Below are 18,704 nucleotides of genomic sequence, written 5' to 3' on the forward strand. Positions count from 1 at the left end.
GCCCAGAGCTCCCCTGGGATCTCTCAGTGTCTCTCTCTCTCTCTCTCTCTCTCTCTCACACACACACACACACACACACACACACACACACAACCTGCTCTGGGCCTCCCACTCCTTTTGATCTCCTTTTCATCTCTGTGCCCACCTTCCCCGCCCATGCTGGTCCCATACCCCAAAGTGCCACGGGCAAACAGACCCTACTTTAGAAGCCCTTCACCACTATCATCCAGAAAAATAAAGTCACTAACTTCCTGGATGCTCACCTTTATCCCCCCCCCCAACTCCTCCCAGCCAGCTCTGCACCGCCACCCCCAGCCCTCAATTACTTTTTCAGCCTATCCCCCTCACACTTGAGGTTTTCCTAAACTAGCCTCCCTCCGCCCGCCATTCCAGCTCAAGGCTGCTTCCCCACTCCTCCAGAGACACTTTCTCCACTTCCCACCAATGTCCAAAAAAAAAAAAAAAACACCTCTTCAAACCACTCCTCTCCACTCACCCCACTTCTTCAGCCTCTCTCCTGCCTCAGTTCTCCCATCCTTCTTCCCTTTATTACAAACAGCAGTGCACCCCAGCAGGTCTCACGCGCCTTCCCAAACTTCACGTCTGACTCTTCCCTCCCTCCAGACCCCACACCTAGCCTCACCCCCCCCAAGCCTCGGGTCTTTTCACACCCACTTTGCCCCCTTCTCATCTCCACCCCCCCTCAGACTCCACAGCCCCCCCATACCCCTGTGGTTCCATCTTCACCTCCCCCCGTGCTGGCACGACCCCAACCCTCTTCACGCCTCTCTGCACGGCCAACAAGCCTCTTGGTGCCCCCAACCACACCACCACCGGCCCCGTTTCCCTCGACACACCAACCCACCCTCCCTCTGACCCTTCTTGCTGGGTTCAGATCCCAGTCCCATTCTGGATTCTCCCATCACCACCCCTCGGTCGCCCCCCCCATCCCCTGCTTCCCATCCCTCCATCGGGCTCCCTGCTCATCGCCCACCCCCCGTTTTTTTTTAAGATTTCTATAATCCCGGCTCAGTCATCAACTACGATTTCTTTCCAGACTCCCAAAGCCTTGCTCAAGTTCTCGTTCCTTTTCAGAACTCCAGAGCCCTTTCCGGAGCGCCACCCCCCCCCCCGCCACCGCGCCCCGGTTCCCGGGGCCCCGATACCCAAACCGGGCACCACGCGCCCCTCGCGGGTCCCCCTGGCCGGATCGGTGCCCCCGCCCCCCCCGGAAACACCCCTCGCGAGCCCCCCGCGGGCCCCCCGCCGCCCGCTCACCTTGCGCTGCTGCTTCTCCCAGGCCGGGTCCAGCAGCAGGTCCCGGTCCCAGTCGTCCTCCTGGGCCATGTAGTCGCCCATGCTGCCCCCGCCGCCGGCGCCATTGCCTCCGCTGCTGGGGCCGTACTGGTACGACTGGTTCACCGCGTGGTAGTCCACCATTCCGCCGCCTCTCGCTCACCCACCAGCCGGTCCGCTCCCGCCTCAGTTCCCGCCCCTCTGCTGCCCGAGCCGCCGCCGCCGCCGCCGCTTTAGCTGCTCAGCCCGCCCTCTGCCTGGCGCCTGCGCACTGCGTACCGCGCCTGCGCACCGCGGTCGGCGCCGCCCTCCACGCTCGCGCGCGCCGGAGAACCCTCCTAGCCAAGACCGCTCGCAAGGAGTCTGCGCAAAGCCCGCGGCCCCGCCCCCTCACCGCGCGCTCTGCGGCTCGTGTGCGCGAACGCGCGCGCACGCGCTTTCACGCATGGGCGTGGTAATCTATGATTGATGCATAAAGAGGGCCTGTCCATCAGGCCTTAACTTGTGCAATCTTGAAGCAAAGCCCTATTCCACAAAATGCAGGCACCGTCTACTTATTTTTTAATTGTATTTTTTTAACTTTATTTTATTTTTCTTATTTATTAATGGCGCAGTTGAAGGCGCAGCTGAAAGGGCATCATCGAGCATGAGGTCCTGAGTTCAGTTCCCGGCTGCACATGTACCAGGGTGATGCCTGGTTCTTTCTCTCTCCTCTTATGTTTCTCATTAATAAATAAATAAAATCTTTAAAAAGGAAAAAAATGAGAAAGATAGGAGAGAGAGAAGGAACCAGACATCACTCTGGTACACGTGCTACCGGGGACTGAACTCAGGACCTCATGCTTAAGAGTACAATGCTTTATCCACTGCGCCACCTCCTGGACCACATTTTTCTTATATTTTTATAGGAGATAAATTAAGAGGGGAGGGAAAGATGGGGAGTGAGAGATACCTGTAGCACTGTTTCCCCACTCCTGAAGTTTCCTCCTCCTTGCATGGGGGAACTAGGGACCTGAACCCTAGTTCTTGCTCACAGTGATATATGTGAGCTCAAGGAAGTGCACCACTGCCCAGCCCAATTCATTCTTATTTTTTTTCTCAGCCCTGTTTTATGGTAGTGCTGGGAATTGAACCTTTGCAGCCTACCCAGTACAGCGTTTGAAACAAACCTGACCCAAGGAGGAGGTGCATACAGTAGTAGCACATCAGACTTGCATGCCTAAGGTCCTAGAGGTATGAGATTCAATCCTAGAGCCACCATAAGCCAGAGCTGAGCAGTGCTCTTGTGTCTCTGTCTCTCTCTTTCATAAAGAGGGCCAGGGAGATATCATAGTTCCTTATGCAAAAGTTTCATGCTTAGAGGTTCAATATCCCCAGCACCACCATAGCAGTGCTCTCATCGAAAAAGAAACAGCTGCTCCACCTTTCCACAGGCTTGAGGGATTCAAAGACAAGCAAAGAAGGGGGACAAGGTCAAAGCCTGGACAGTGGCCTACTTCCCCAGGGGATCCCAGGACCTGGACAGAGACCCGTGAGTGTTGGCAGTTCCTAAAGCTGGGCTGGGTTGGGGCGGCAGCCTCTTCCTGCTTGACCTGGTGAACCAGCCTAGGACTTTTGTGTTGGTTCTGGCCTGATCGGCAGGGAAAGGCCATTTGGGCGATGGGCCATCTGTCCCTCCCTTGTACAGAGAGACTTCTCAGACCAAAGGCTCCAGGATAAAGTGGCTGGCCCCAGTCAATGAGGTTTAAATTAAAGGCTCCCTTTAATTGCCAGCTTTGAGGCTCCTTCCCAGCAGCCATGAGACACAGTGCAATAATAATTGTCATCTGAAGAGAGGCCAAAGGGCAGCAGGGCAGAGGCTTAGGGGAGACAGGAAGAGACGAGAAAGGGCACCAGCTTAAGGTTCATCATTCTTAGGATACTGGAGAACTGGTCAGAATTGATTAAATGTATCGCAGGCTGGGCAGATAACCTAATGGTTATGCAAAAAGACCTTGATGCTTGAGCCACCAAAGGTCCCAGGTTCAATTCCCCAGCACCCCATATGCCAGAACTGAGCAGTGCTCTGGAAATAACACGAAATACTGCATCCCATGGCTAATGCTACTTAGGTGAAACAAAGGTCTGTGTACCCATGGTGGGGATGTGGACAGTAGGATGTGCAGAGGTGACTATGGAAGCTGCTTAAGCAAAGCCCTGATGCCTTAGAGTGTGTGCTTTGCAAACCTGAGGCCCTGGGTTTGACTTGTACTATATATGACCAGAGCAGTGTTCTGGTCTCCTTTTCAAGGAGGGCACTCACACAAGCAGTTTCATTGCTCCAGGCCTCTTAATACATTCAGATAAAGTTAAAGGGGAAGACATCATAGCACCAGGGCTCAAATCTGGGCAGTGCATATAAGGTACACATCTTACCCAATGAGCCATTTTTCTTTTTTATTTGATAGGACAGAGAAATTGCAAGGGGTGGGGGAAGTAGACACACCTGCAGCACTGCTTCACTGCTCATGAAGCTCCACCCCACCTGCCCCCCAAATATGGCAGGGGCCTTGAACCTGGTAAGGTGTGCACTCAACTGCCAGCCCTCCAACGAGCCATTTCTTCTATCCCAGTCTCTATTTAAATGAATACTTTTTTTGCCACCAGGTTATTTCTGGGGCTCAGTGCTGGCACTAAGAATCCACCACTCCTGACAGCCATTTCTTTGTATTATTATTATTAGATAGGACAGAGAGAAATTGAGAAAGGATGGGGAGCCACAGACACCCGCAGACCTGCTTCACTACTCATGAAGCAGGCCCCCTGCAGGTGGGGAGCAGGGACTCCTGGCGCTTGGTAATATGTACACTTAAACAGGTGCACCACCACCTAGCCCCTTTTTACTTATTTTAAAAACATTTCATTTATTGATGAACTATAGGAGAGAGAGAGGATGAGAATCAGCCATCACTCTGGTCCATGCACTTTGGCGACTGAACCGGGACTGTTGAGCAATCCAAGTCCCATGCTCAATTAGCTTATCTCCACTCACGTATGGGGTTGTCAGAAAAGTCATATGACATATTTTTTGTTCTGTTGCAAAAATGTATCACAACTTTTTTGATGAGCCAGTAAATCTTCAGGTAAAGTGCTGGGCCTGCATGCATGGGGTCTTTAGTTCTATTTCCAGCTCTGCAGGCGCTTTGGTTCTCTCTCAAGGGATAAATAAATCAAGAAAGAAAAACTAAAGTAAAACAGCAGCCCTGAGCCCAAGAGAGCAATGTAAGCAACATCCCAATAGCCTCTAATTCATGTGCCAGGTCGTTAGAAACTCTTCAAAGGCACGAACTCACAGCAACCAACTATGTGGGCCATTACCGCTCTCCCAGGCTTCACTGCCACTAGGCTGGGTTTGAACTCAGGCCTCTTAGCTGCTTAAGGACAATCCATGGATCATCCTACAAGGTGGGTAAAGCAGCACCGAGACATAGCTTCTCAAAGGCCACTTTCTGACTCTGCTGAGCAGCAGTCACACAGGTTATATCCCAGAGGCACTTCCCAAGTGGGTGAAGGGGAGTTGCACTCACCCAGAGGGAGCATCATATTCATCTTCATACCAGCACCCTACTCCCCCACCCCACTCCTCCAGCCACCTCCCAAGTCCTGCAGAAGTGTTCCAACTCAGCTCCTGCTCTACTTGGCAAATAGGGCAAAGGACCTGGCCTTACAACCTGGCTCTCCAAGTCAGTGCCCTCGGAGGAATGTGTTAAGTGCAGATATGCAGCAAGAGGCAGCTAGGCTGGCAACCAGGGCAGTGCCTCTGCCCTCTCGTACTTTCCTAGGATGAAACAACCTTTGGAGGGCAGTAACCTCCGAGCCCAGCATCCACCACCACAGCGCAGTCCTCCACTCCCCCCCCAACCCTGTCCCCACCCTGCAGTCCTCCACTGCCCCCCCCACCCCATCCCCACCCCCTCTTCCTGAAGACAATATGCCCTGAAGGGGAGATCCCTGCCCCAGGCTACTGGGTCAAGAAACCCACATATGGCTCAAGTGGCTTAAGTGAGGCCACCAAGTAGCCACTAGGGCAAAGGAGGGAGTGAAGGGAATACCTATTTCAATACACCACCCTTGACATGTTTCTCCAAGCAAAAAAGAGCTGGCAACTAGTTTGCAACACTGGTGACAAACATCTAAGCCTGAAATCAAGTGATTCCTGTTTCCTAGACACTGAGAATGGATTATGCCCCTGGGTCCTTCACTGGGGAGAGATCATGGAACCCTGACAATTGAACTGAGGGACAGAAAGGTGGAGGCCAGGACATACATGTTTGAGCAGCATTCAGGATCCCCACTGAGCACTCCACCCACAGTCCTGGGGTCACTAGTTACCCCTGTTCACCTAGTTTATCTAGAGCATAGTGGGGCCCAGGTTAACCCCAAATGCAGGGCCGGGCTCCTGCTTGAAGTCTTTGGCGATTCTGTTCACACCCTTCTCTGCTGACTCACCACTGTCTGCGCCCACCTGTGGCCTGCCAGGTCAGGAAGGTGGGGATGAGAGAGCTGCTGCTGGAGCAGGGCAGGGTGAGGGAGATCTAAGGAGGGGAGAGGAAGCTGCCTGCAGCACAGGGCCATGTAGAGAGAAGCCTTACTCCAGGGCTCCCTCTAGTGGCCACAGGGTAGAGACAGGAAGCCAGTGAGGTGACAGCAGGGCTAAGTTAACAAATCTTTATTAAACACCAGCAAAGTCACTGGGAGGAAGCCATGATGCTGGATACACCTGTTGGGAAGAGATGGGAGGCAAGGTCCATGGGGGAGTAACAGGACTGAACGTCCAGCTACCAACCACACAGGCCCCGCAGGCATACCACAAGCTCCTTCTGGAACTGATTTCCAAAAGGTCAACTCCCAGAAGTCCTAGGAAGGACATATGGCCCGCTGCCATCCCCTCCTCCCAATTTCCTCCCTGGTAGGATGTCCTGGGACCACGGGCAAAAAAGAGTGTGACCAATGCAAATATCCTTGGTCGTGACCCAGGATTCATCTGCTTGAGTCCTCTGGGGACCCCCACCCTGGCCTGGAGGGAGACTCTCAGCCCCCAGCAGCCCCCATGTCATCACTCACTGTCGAAGTCAATCTTCTCCACAATGTTCTTGGGCTTGATGCTCTCTTCCTGACTGCAAATGAAGATCTGGCCGGACTCGTCAGCACTCCAGCCATACTTGCTCATCCACACCTTCAGCTGGTTGTCTGCGGATGACACCAGAAGGTGGAATCACTCAATCTCACAACACCAAGAGGCCCTAGTCACAGGCCAAGGCTCCAGAAAGTCACTGGCACCTAAGGCTTGGACAGTGGCAACAGGGAGTCTGTCTCCTTACAGACAGACCCTATGCATTGTCGAGGTCCTTGTGCATGTTTGTTGTTGTTTTTTTTTTGCCTCCAGGGTTATCACTGGGGATCGGTGCCTACACTACAAATCCACTGCTCCCAGCAGCCATTTTTTCCATCTTTCTTTGTTGTTGTTATTGGATAAGACAGAGAGAAATGGAGAGAGGAGGGGAAGAAAGAGGAGAAAGAAAGATAGACACCTGCAGATCTGCTTCACTACCTGCGAAGTGACCCCCCTGCAGGTGGGGAACCAGGAGCTCAAACTGGGATCCTTTACACTGGTCCTTGTGCTTTGTGCTAGGTGCGCTTGAAACCCAGTGTGCCAGCACCCAGCCCCATCCTTGTGCATTTTAACGTGTGCTCAACCAGGTGCACCACCACCTGGCCCCCAACTGGTGTGGGTCAGCCTCAAAACCAGCTTAGGCACAAAGCATCACACTATCAAAGTGAACTACTGGAGTGTCTGGAAAGTCACGACATGTTTTTCTGTTTTTCCATATAAATGTGTCATGGCTTTTCCAACAGCCCAATTATTTTACCAGCATTTTATACTAATCTCCAGTAAGTCAGGGACAGGTCTCCCAGAGAAGCTGGGTGAAGTTCAATGCCCTTACCACGCAAGCCCCCAACCTGGATCAGGGGCCCCACAGAGGGCCTTACCTGTCAGATCCCCAAGCATCTCGGCCAGCAGCCAGCGATCAATATGCTGGTAAGTGATGCCCACGACGTGGCAGATGACTGTGGGAGTGAGGGACAAAGAGGGTGCAGAGTCACTCCCCCACCACTGACCACTGCGCCCCCCCCCTTTCTTACACACACACACAGACACACACACACACACACACACACACACACACACACACACACACACACACACACACACACGGCTAGGGAGCCCAGGCGCAGAGAGGACTTACATTTCCGGACAGAGTCCTCAAAGCCAGTTATACCTTCCAAGAGGTCCATGTTTTCATCCAAAGCTTGCTGTAAGGGCAAGAACAAGGTTCAGTGAAGTGGAAAGAGGGCTGGAAACCAAGCAATAAGAGGATTTGGGGAGCAAGGCATGACCACTCCTCTGAGAGGCAGCTGGCGGGGTAGGGACACCGGGCCTGAGAACGGCCTGGACCTCCTGCTTGAAGTCACTACAGCCCTGACAGCACAGTCTCCTGTGTGCTTGTGCCTGCTAGGGACCAGGCACAGAGGGAGGGTCTCAGAAGCCTGGTATGAAGGGGTTCACATGAAAGACCAAGAACACGCAACCTGTCCTAGGAGTGGGGAGACCAACAGCAAGCCCAGCCCACCAGAACCAGAGGGCTTGGAGGGGTGGGCGGGGGGTGGGTGGGACATGGTATCTTCTGTATTAGGACCAAGAGTCATGAGACCAGAGGAGATAGCTAAAAGGTTACACAAAAGACTTGCATGAGGGATGAGGGCAGGTGGTACACCCAGTTGAGTGCATATTACCATGTGTCAATACTTGGGTTCAAGCCCCTTGGCCCCACCTGCAGGGGTGAAGCAGTGCTCCAAGTATCTCTTTCTCTTTTTCTACCTCCCCTTTCCCAGTCAATTTCTTGGTCTCTATCCAATAAAATAGACATAAACAAAATTAAAAAACAGAAAGGGGAGAGGTGAGTTGACAGTGGCATACCCAGTTGAATGCACACAAGGATCTGGGTTTTAGCCCCCACACCCCACTTGCAGAGAGGAGCATCCTGAGGCAAAGCAGGTCTGCTGGTCTCTAACTTTCTCTCTCCCCTAATTTCTCTCTGTCCTATCCAATAAAATGATTTTTTAAAAAAGGAGGAGGGGAGTAGGGCGGTAGCAAAGCAGGTTAAGCGCATGTGGAGCAAAGCGCGAGGACCGGCGTAAGGATCCTAGTTCAAGCCCCTGGCTCCCCACCTGCAGGGGAGTCGCTTCACAGGTGGTGAAGCAGGTCTGTAGGTGTCTATCTTTCTCTCCCCCTCTGTCTTTCCCTCCTCTCTCCATTTCTCTCTGTCCTATCTAACAACGACATAAATAACAGCAACAATAACTACAACACAGTAAAAAAAAAAAAAAAACAAGAGCAACAAAAGGAAAAATAAATTAAATATAAAAAAAAAGAGGAGGATGTCCACTGGGAGCAGTGGATTTGAAGTGCAGGTACCAATAACCCAGGTGGCAGTTAAAAAATAACTTGCCCCCCCCCACAAAAAAGACTTGCATACCCAAAACTCTAAAGTCACAAGTTCAACCCCCTGGGTACCACCACATGCCAGAGCTGTGGAATGCTCTGGTAAAAAAAAAAAAAAATTAAATAGGGGGTTGGGTGGTAGCACAGCAGGTTAAGTGCACGTGGTGTAAGGACTGGCGTAAGGATCTCGGTTCAAGCCCCTGGCACCCCACCTGCAGGGGAGTCGCTTCACAGGTGGTGAAGCAGGTCTGCAGGTGTCTATCTTTCTCTCCCTCTCTGTCTTCCCCTCCTCTCTCCATTTCTCTCTGTCCTATTACATCAATAACAACGATAATAATAACCACAACAATAGTAAAAAAAAAAAAAAAAACAGGGTAACAAAAAGGGGGGGGAGGGGAAATGGTCTCCAGGAGCAGTGGATTCGTGGTAGCACCGAGCTCTGGCAATAACCCTGGAGGCAATAAATAAATAAATAAAACCAAGGAGACAGCATTCTCAGCAGCACATCAGACTTTCATGCCTGAGGCACCTGACATCCCTAATTCAATCCCTGGCACCAACAGAAGCCAGAGCTGAACGCTGCTTTGGTTAAAAAAAAGAGGGGGGGGGGCCTGTGTGGTGGCCCACCTGGTTGGGCACACATGTTACGTGTCTAAGGACCCAGGTTCAAGCCCCTGGTCTTCACCTGCAGGGGGAAAGCCTCACAAATGGTGAAGCAGTGCTGCAGGTGTCTGTTGTGGTGGTCTGGTGTCGGGCTGCACCGCGGAGAAGAGAGCGGATGTCCAGAGCAAAGGGGTACACAAATCTTTATTATAGGATGGGGGGGGGTTTGGTTCAGACCACGTGGGGCCAGCCGGCAATGGCCGTCCCCACTACCTGACCACGGGGGGGAGAGCAGGGAGCGAGACCTCAGAGAGGGAGAGCTGAGAGCCCAGAGGGGGGGGGGGGGGTGAGGGGGCTTTTTATTGGGCGACAACCAAGGGGTGACGTGTAGGGCCAGGATTGGTTGAAGGGGGCACTGCTAGGATTTCGCGGGGCGTAGTAAAACCTGGGGGCGGAGACTGCATCAGAATAATTCCTCAGCAACAGATGTCTGTCTCTTTCCCTCTCTATAACCCCCTTCCTCTTGATTTCTGACTGTCTCTTATCAAATAAAGATAATATATTTTTTTAAATATACGGAGGGTAGGGGGAGGTTCACTGACTCACAAAAGAAGTGTGAGGTCACACTGAAGTCATGGTCAAGGGAAGGACAAGTTCTGCTTTGGCTACTTGTTTTCCCATGGAGTGAGGGCCAGGTGGTGGTACAACTAATAATGTGCACATTACAATGCCCAAAGACCCAGGTTCAAGTCCCTGGCACCCACCAGCCGGAGGGAAAAGCCTGGGGCCTGGTGGTGGCACACCTGATTGAGCACATGTTACAATGCACAAAGACCCTGGTTCAAGCCCCACCTGCGGAGGGAAAGCTTTGCGAGTAGTGAAGCAGTACTGCAGGTGTCACTCAAGTCTCTCTCCCTATCTCCCCCTACCCTCTTGATTTCTGGTTATCTCTATCCAATAAATTTAAAAAAGAAAGAAAGAGAGAGGGAAGCTTCCTAAGTAAAGTGGTGAGGTAGTGCTGCAAATGTCTTTCTCTCTCTCTAGCCCCCCTGCCTTTCATTTATCTCTATTCAAGATAAAAATAAATAATATGAGAGGGACAGGAGTTTTGAAAGAGACAGCTGGAGGAGTAGTGAGGGGCAAGGAGACACTCTAGCCATTGGAAGCTACAGAAGAAGGGTGGCTCCCATCAGAGTAAGCAAGGGTGTCAAGGGGAGACACAGATGGAGGCTTTTGCTTATGTCTGACTAGAGGGCCCAGGAGAGGGCTGGGGAGGGTCAATCTGAGCCTAGTGGACGTGGGGAGGAGCCGGAAGTGCTGACTTTGTGTGGAGATGATGCCGGAGATCAAAGCACTGAGCACAGGGCCCACTGTCCCACAGGTGCCCATCAATCAGAGTGCACACTGGTGCTTTCAGGAGCTGCCTCTGCCTGGCCTGGCCACCCACCTCCCCGTGCACCCCAGGGACATTACCCAGAAGGCCTGGAAGTGGCAAGTCTCCAGCAGGTCTCCCAGGTACAAAATCTGTCGGATCGGCCGTTCTTCTTGCTGAGAGGAGGAAATGTTAAGGGGGAAAAGTCTGGATGTCTGAGGTGGTGGCTGACTGGCTGCTGAGTCTTACTCCCCCCCCCCCCCACACACACACACATACACACACCTTTTGTCTACCCCTTTTACCCCCAGGTTCAGCTCAGGAAGGAGACCAGAAAACAAAGCCATCTTATTTTAGCAGCAACACACATGGGAGGAAGGAGACCAGAAAACAAAGCCATCTTATTTTAGCAGCAACACACATGGGAGGAAATGTTTGTTGCAACCCAACTTATAAGAGTAAAGATGAGAAACCACCTGGCTGTCCACTGAGGGAGACAATTCAATCAGCAAATTCGTCAGACACTCATCTGTTCCTACAGAATGGACGCTGAAACTAGTACAAAAAGCTGAGCATGAGAGGGAGCTGGGTGGTGGTGGACCTGGTTGAGCGCACATGTAGCAGTGTAAAAGGACCCAGATTCGAGCCCCCGGTCCCCACCTGCAGAGGGAAAGCTTTGCGAGTGGTAAAGCAGTGCTGCAGCTGTCTCTGCCTCTCTACCTCCCCCCCCCTTCCCTCTCAATTTCTTTTCTTTTTTTTTTTTTTTGCCTCCAGGGTTACTGCTGGGCTTAGTGCCTGCACCATGAATCCACTGCTCCTGAAGGCCATTTTTTCCCTTCTGTTATCCTTGTTGTTGTAGCCTCATTGTGGTTATTATTGTTATTGTTGATGTCGTTCGTTGTTGGATAGGACAGAGAGAAATGGAGAGAGGAGGGGAAGATAGAGAGGGGGAGAGAAAGATAAGACACCTGCAGACCTGCTTCACCACTTGTGAAGCAACGCCCCTGCAGGTGGGGAGCAGGGGGCTCGAACCGGGATCCTTACGCTGGTCCTTGCGCTTTGCACCACGTGTGCTTATCCCGCTGCGCTACCGCCCGACCCCCCCAACTTCTGGCTGTCTCTATCCAATAAATAAATCCAAGATGATGGGGAATGGAGATCGAAGGCAGCAATATATGATCATCATATAATCATCATTATACCACCCCTCAACCCATGTCTCTTGCCTAGTCATCCCTACTTAGCTAGAAACATTCAGGGCAGGCAGGGGTAGATAGCATAATAGTTATGCAAAAGAGATTCCCATGTCTGAGGCTCCAAAGTCCCAGGTTCAACCCCCTATACTACCATAAGCCAGAGCTGAGCAGTGCTCTGGCAAAAAAAAAAAAAAAAAACCTTCAGGGTAATCTTTCTAGTTTTTTTAAGTTTTTTATTTATTCATGAGAAAGATAAGATGAGATAAAGAACCAGACATCACTCCGGTACATGTGCTGCCAGCGAGTAAACTCAGGACCTCATGCTTGAAAGTCAGTGCTTTATCCACTGCACCACCTCCAGGACCACCACGGCAATCTTTCTAACACATAAATCTACCCATGTTGTGGCCTGAAAGGTGGCTCACCAAAGAAAGCGTTGGACTTTTACACATGAGGTCCTGAGTCTGAGTCCCAGTATCATATGTACCAGAGTGAAGCTCTGATTCCCGCTCTCATTCATAAATAGACTGATTGATTTACAATCTACTCATATTGCTCTGTAACTTCAAAGCCTGTAAGGCCTCTCACTATCCTTCTTCAGTCTGACCCAACTCCACTTTGAAATCTGGTGACAATGCTGAACTTCTACCTGGTCATAGACATAAAAGACAGCATTGAAGCCCAGAGAATTCAGAGCACAAGTCTCTAATGTGTGAGGCCACAAGTTCAATTTGTGCCTAGCACAACACCTTAAAAGTTGGTGAGGGGGCCAGGCAGTGGCACATTTGGCTAAGCGCACACATTACAGTGTGCAAGGACCCAGGTTCAAACCCGACCCCCACTTGCAGAGAGAAAGTTTCACGAGCGGTGAAGCAGAGCTGTAGGTGTCTCTGTCTCTCTCCCTCTCTGTCTCCCCCGTCTCTCTCAATTTCTCTGTATCTATCCAATAATCAATCAATCAATAAATACAAGTTGTGGTATATATACACAATGGAATACTACTCAGCTGTAAAAAATGGTGACTTCACCGTTTTCAGCCGATCTTGGATGGACCTTGAAAAATTCATGTTAAGTGAAATAAGTCAGAAACAGAAGGATGAATACGGGATGATCTCACTCTCAGGCCGAAGTTGAAAAACAAGATTAGAAAAGAAAACACAAGTCGACCCTGAAATGGAATTGGAATATTACACCAAAGTAAAAGACTCTGGGGTGGGTGGGTGAGTGGGGAGAATACAGGTCCATGAAAAATGATGAATGAAATAGTGGGGGTTGTATTGTTAAATGGGAATCTGGGGAATGTTATGCATGTTAAAAAATAAATAAATAAATAAATACATTATAAATAAATAGCGTAATGGTTATGCAATAGACTCTCATGTCTGAGGCTCCAAAGTCCCAGGTTCAATCCCCCACACCACCGTAAGCCAGAGCTAAACAGTGCTCTGGTAAAAAAATAAAATAAAATAATTTATTTAAAAAAAAAAGTTGGTGAGAGGGTGAAGAGCTCTCCTTTCCTCCCAGTCTTCCCTACACATGGCTCCCTCTGCCTGGATCACCCCACCTCTTCACTCTGTCCAACTCCTTGTCTTTGTCTTTTCAGATGTTTCTCCCTCCAGCAGGACTTCTGTCTAGACTTCCAGGCAGTGACTGGTGGGGGACCTGTCTGTCTCAGCCACCAGTGTCACAGGCCCACCCACCAGGGAGCAGGGCTGTGCTGTGGCTGACTGAGCAGAACACTTTGTCCCTGCCTGTGCCCCCTGCCCCTGCCCCTGCCCCATAGTTCAGGTGAGGTCAGGGGGCTGAAAGGATACATGTGCCTGGTCGATCATGCACTTGCACAGCGTGAAGTCGGTGTGGGGCAGGTTGGTGAGCGCCTTCAGCAAGATCTGGGCAGTAACTGTGGTCTGAAAGAAGGCTGGGTTGAACTGGTACCTGCCAGGGAGAAGAGGCTTAGTAACATGGGCATAGTGGGCTGGGGAGACAGCACAATGGCTCTGCAAAAGACTTTCAAGCCTAAAGCTTTGAAGTCCCAGGTTCAATCCCCAGCACCTCCACAAGCCAGCGCTGAGCAGTGGTCTGGTCTCTTCCTTAATCTTGTGCTTTCTCTCTCTCTCTCTCTCTCTCTCTCTCTCTCTCTCTCTCTCTCGTTAAAATAAACAAACATTTATAACAGGGGCATCTCCTTATGCCAGTCTCTGCACTTTGCACCATGTGTGCTTAACCCGCTGCACTACCACCCGGCCCCCACAAATAAATATTTTTAAAGTGATTTATAAATCTAAGGGCCAAGTGCTGGCAGACCTGGTCAAGCACACAGATTACAGTGCACAAGGATCCAGGTTCAAGCCCCTGGTCCTCCACCTGCAGCTTCGTGAGTGGTGAAGCAAGATTGTAGGTACCTCTCTCCCATTTTCTCTCCCCTACCCTATTAGTCTCTATCTAATAATAAATAAATTAAAAAGATTTATAAATCTTGTTCCAGAATACTTGTGACACACATGCTCTGCTGACTGAGCCACTCCTTTAGTCATAAAAACTGATTAAAAAAGCAACCCGGAACAGGAAGCTAACTCATGCAGTAGAGCAGACACCTCACCACACACAAGGACCCAGGCTTGGGTCCCAGGAACCATACGGGAGCACTAGCTATGACAACAGAGGGATGCTCCCTGAACAATAGAGCAGTGCTGTAGTGTCTCTCCTCTCTGAAAGGAAAAAAGTCTGTCAGGGGCAGTGGAAGGCTCAAGGCCCCAGAAACGAAACAAAACAAAACACTGCACAGCTGTCATGTGTCAAACAGCTAGGGGGAAAGACCTCAAGTGTCCATCAAGAGAACACACCATCAGAGCACACACAGCATACCACACAGCTATGGCCACAAACCACAAGCACACAAAAACAGATGCATTTCACCAAGCTCAGAAGGCTCAGAAGGTCCCATGCTGTGTGATTATGTTTGTGTCAACTTCAAAGTAGGCAAACTTGAGCTCAGTTAGTCAGGAAGCACAAGTGTGGTCAATGCATGCAAAGCCTGGCATGACAGTGGTTGCTAGGGTGTGAAGGTGGGTGGCCCAAAGTCTCTGCAGTAAAACATTCAGGGTATTAGCAACACTTAGTTCTGCAACATGGCTGCCAACCACAAGGGAAGCTGTTTTATAATTCCTGGGTAAGTTATGTGTTGGTTTTTGGTCACTAGTCTATAGTGGTAGGTAATGAGCCTTTCCTCCCTGTCTCGACCAACCTCCATGGCTTGCACACCAAGAGAAGACACAGCCAGCAGGCTACACTTAGCTGGCACCTAGTGTTGACAGTGGCACCCAGCAGGGGTAAAGGTGGGGGGTGGGGTGGGACAGACGCTCACAGCTTCAGGACAGCCAGATTGGCTTCCAGGTCATAGGCATTCTCCTTGGCCTGCGTCTCCACATAGCGCTCCAGGGTGGCCAGGTTCTCTGGATTGTACCTAGAAAAGAATTCATTTGAATGAGTGGAGAGGAAATAGGAATTGAGATCAGTCACTTCATGGGACCAGAGGACCACTGTAACCTGCGCTCCCTCCCTATCTTCCATCTAAATCTGCACATGAAGTTCAGAGAAGTGGTTCAGGTGGTAAGAATAAAGGACTTTGCATTTGTCAAGTCCTGCGTTTGATACTCAGCACTGCATAAGCTGAAACAGTGGTCTGGTTGAGGTCTTTCTCTCTCATTTAGTAATTAAACCCTTAAAAGAAAACAAATAGCGGCCTGAGAACAATGGATAAGGTGTTGAACTCTGAAGCATGACTTTATAGAGTTCAACCCCTAATGTTACATGTGCTAGGGTGATGGTCTGGTGCCCTCTCATTAATATATGCCTTCTTTTAATAAAAAGGTAAATAGATAAATCTAGCACACACCTTGCTCTAACCAAGTCTCAGTGCATAAAAATAGAAATTTATTTCTATTTCAAATTTGATACACTGAGAAAGAAAGAGATAGGTTAGAGCACCCACCACTCTAGCACATGGGATGCTAGGGGTTCAAAGCAGTAAAAAGTTTTGTTGAGGGGGCCAGGAGGTGGCGCATTGGGTTAAGGGCACATAGTATAAAGTGCAAGGACCAAACAAGGATCCCAGTTCGAGCCTCCAGCTCCACACCTGCAGGGAAGACACTTCGTAAGTGATGAAGCAGGTCTGCAGGTGTCTGTATTTCTCTCTCCCTCTGTATCTTCCATCTCTCAATTTCTCTTCGTTCTATCCAAAAAATCAAAATAAATGGCCACAGAAACAGTGAATTCACAGTGCAAGCACTGGGCCCCAGTGATAACACTGGAGGCAAAAAAAAAAAAAAAAAATTTTTTTTTGATGAGCTATGTCTCCTCTACAACTTCTAATATAACTTACTCATGTTCCAGACTTAAGCTAAACCCACAATGGTCATTTCAGCTCACCCCATCGGTCAAGTAGCTTAAACATCTTTTGTCACCCAGTGCTTCCATCATCTTCTACCTAGCTGCTCCCATTCCAGCCCACACCACTTCCAGTTATCACTGTCTACAGTATTTTTTTGTGGTAGCTGTTTTTCCTGACTCTGAACCGGAAATTTCTAAAGAAAAATATGCATTGAGGCTTCTGTGGCGACCTCCAGGGATCCCTAGCACTGTCAGCTGGTTTTAGCAACTGACATGTGGGGAGACAGGCAAACTGAGCGGCCAGGGAGTGAGACTCAGTGTTGACTCTCCAGCGTGAGGCCAAGAGCTGGATCCCTGGCATCACATGTGCCAGAGTGATGTTGATTCTAATAAGTAGATAATGCATAAGACTCAACAACAACAAAAAACTAAAATGAACGGCGCTGAGAAACAACAGTAAGTGGCTAAGAAGCAGAAAAAGGAAACTGGAGGACAGAGAAGGGCCGCTGAAGAGCAAAGAGAAAAAGCCCTAAAAAATCTGAGGAGGTGGGCTGGGGCGGGGTAGAATAGTGCTTATCCGAGACTTTCAGGCTGAGGCTCTGAGGTCCCAGGTTCAATGCCCGGGGTGGGGGTGGGCAAGACCATAAGGCAGAACTGAGCAGTGTTCTGGTCAAAAGCAAATTTGAAAGGAATTACAAATGGCACTGGGTTGTGGACAGATCTGGCTCCCGGATCCAGGTCTCTGCAGTGTTGCTTCCTCTAGTCCCTCCGCTCCCGGAACCACGCCGGGATCCTGCACACCCCGGAGTCTCGGGACAGTCCTCTGCCCCACCCCGCTCGGCCAGGGGCGCCCTTCCCCCCGGACTCAGACCTGTCGATACCCTTGAGCAGTTTGCCCACGTTCGCTCTCATCTGCTCGAACACGGCCATGACGACTGCCCCGTCCCTCGCTGGAGCAGGAGTAGAATACACAGGCGGTGGGGCGCCCGGAGGACCGGAAGAGGAAGAGCTGCCGGAAACGGAATTACGTCACTTTTTCTTTTTTCTTTCTTTTTTTTTGCCCTAACCTCCTGGAACAGCAGAGAAAGGCTCTCGCGGCGACAGCCGCACTTTCCGACTACCACGTGATCTGGGCCCTGAACTTTTCACATGCGCACTCGCCCCACCCGGGCTGGAAAGAGCACGAGGAAAAGCCCACTTAGGTCCAATGCGCAGGCGCTTCCTCCCAGCGAGGAGGTGGGGTTAAGCTTTTCCTGGGCCTTGGGGACACAGTTCTAGCTTCCAGGATGTGCACCCAAATTCTCTGGCCATGAATAATAAGGGCCTCTGTCATCCGGGAGGTGGCGTAGTGGATAAAGCATCGGATTCTCAAGCCTGAGGTCTTGAGTTCAAGCCTGGGTGCACTTGTTACCAGAGTGATGTCTGTTTTTTTTCTCTCTCTTCCTATGCTTCTCACTATTAAATAAATAAAATATTTTTAACAAATAATAAGATGGGTCTCTGTGGGCATGCACATTGGTTGTGTTGTGCGTGGCCAAAAAAAAAAAAAAATCAAAGCTGGGTTGGTTTACTCGAAGTAGGTCTTTTGCTCCATGGCCAAGTTCCGAGGGAGGTGCTCTGTGATGTTCCCTTTGTGGCAGGATCATGAGCCCCCAGTGATAAACCTGCTTCCACCTCCACCCTAGAGCAGAGGTCCACAAAGCTGTTGCACTCTGCGACCCAAGGGCTGGGGTGAGGGACTCCTGGACCCCGCCCAGTCATACCTAGTGACCATCAAACCCCACTCTTGTGGTCCCCCTCATACCTCTGATGCGCCTCCTGTGTGTACAGATGCTGTTCTGTCAGGCCTGAGTGCACAGACGCGCAACATGTATGTGTTCTGGACACATGCACATGCGCACACCAGTATGCTGGCAGGTACAACTCAATCAGCAGAGGCTGGTATCATTATGTGCGTGTTACATGCCTCAGGTCAACAGACATGTACACGACGTGGTCATCTCTGTGCAGACCTGCTGTCTCCGGTTTGTGGCCAAACCCTCAAACGTTTATCAGAACTTTAATTGTGGTTTTTAGCTGCCACCAGCAAGGAGCAGAGGAGTGCCAGGGCATCCCCTCCCTCCCACCCACCCACACATCCACCCACATTACACACCCGCCCCCAGATCATAATTCAAATCGTTTGCATCTGGTTTCGGCCCAGGGCCCTGGAGGTGGAAGGGGTCCTCTGGGTCCCGAAACAAGCTTTCAGGACCCAAGGGACTGGGGGTGGAGCCGGTTGCTCAGCTCTGTTGGGGCAGGAAGC

The 18,704-nt window shown here is 50.7% G+C and overlaps 2 protein-coding genes across 7 annotated transcripts in view; both read right to left on the reverse strand.

The window, feature by feature from the left end:
- The window catches only part of ACTN4 (actinin alpha 4), an 85,981-nt gene extending 84,436 nt beyond the window's left edge, over positions 1-1,545 (reverse strand). For 4 of the 6 annotated variants that reach the window (XM_016193124.2, XM_007534435.3, XM_007534433.3 and 1 more), the window contains exon 1: positions 1,279-1,545. In XM_016193124.2, the coding sequence (XP_016048610.1) occupies positions 1,279-1,440 (162 nt within the window). In that variant the 5' untranslated portion in view covers positions 1,441-1,545. The remainder of the gene's footprint in view (positions 1-1,278) is intronic. The other 2 variants (XM_060185851.1, XM_007534434.3) reach the window with 1 other exon arrangement.
- A 4,444-nt stretch (positions 1,546-5,989) lies between these two features.
- EIF3K (eukaryotic translation initiation factor 3 subunit K) lies at positions 5,990-17,428 on the reverse strand. The gene is made up of 8 exons (XM_060185855.1): positions 17,271-17,428; positions 15,375-15,473; positions 13,825-13,945; positions 10,916-10,990; positions 7,584-7,650; positions 7,327-7,404; positions 6,400-6,525; positions 5,990-6,055 (listed from the first exon to the last, which is right to left on the reverse strand). Exons 1-8 carry the CDS (start codon positions 17,327-17,329, stop codon positions 6,024-6,026), a joined length of 657 nt encoding a protein of 218 aa, XP_060041838.1. The 5' UTR covers positions 17,330-17,428; the 3' UTR covers positions 5,990-6,023.
- Between the last annotated feature and the right edge of the window lie 1,276 nt (positions 17,429-18,704).

This window comes from Erinaceus europaeus, chromosome 2, assembly GCF_950295315.1.
Source record: "Erinaceus europaeus chromosome 2, mEriEur2.1, whole genome shotgun sequence".
In the NCBI taxonomy this organism is placed as follows: Eukaryota; Metazoa; Chordata; class Mammalia; order Eulipotyphla; family Erinaceidae; genus Erinaceus; species Erinaceus europaeus.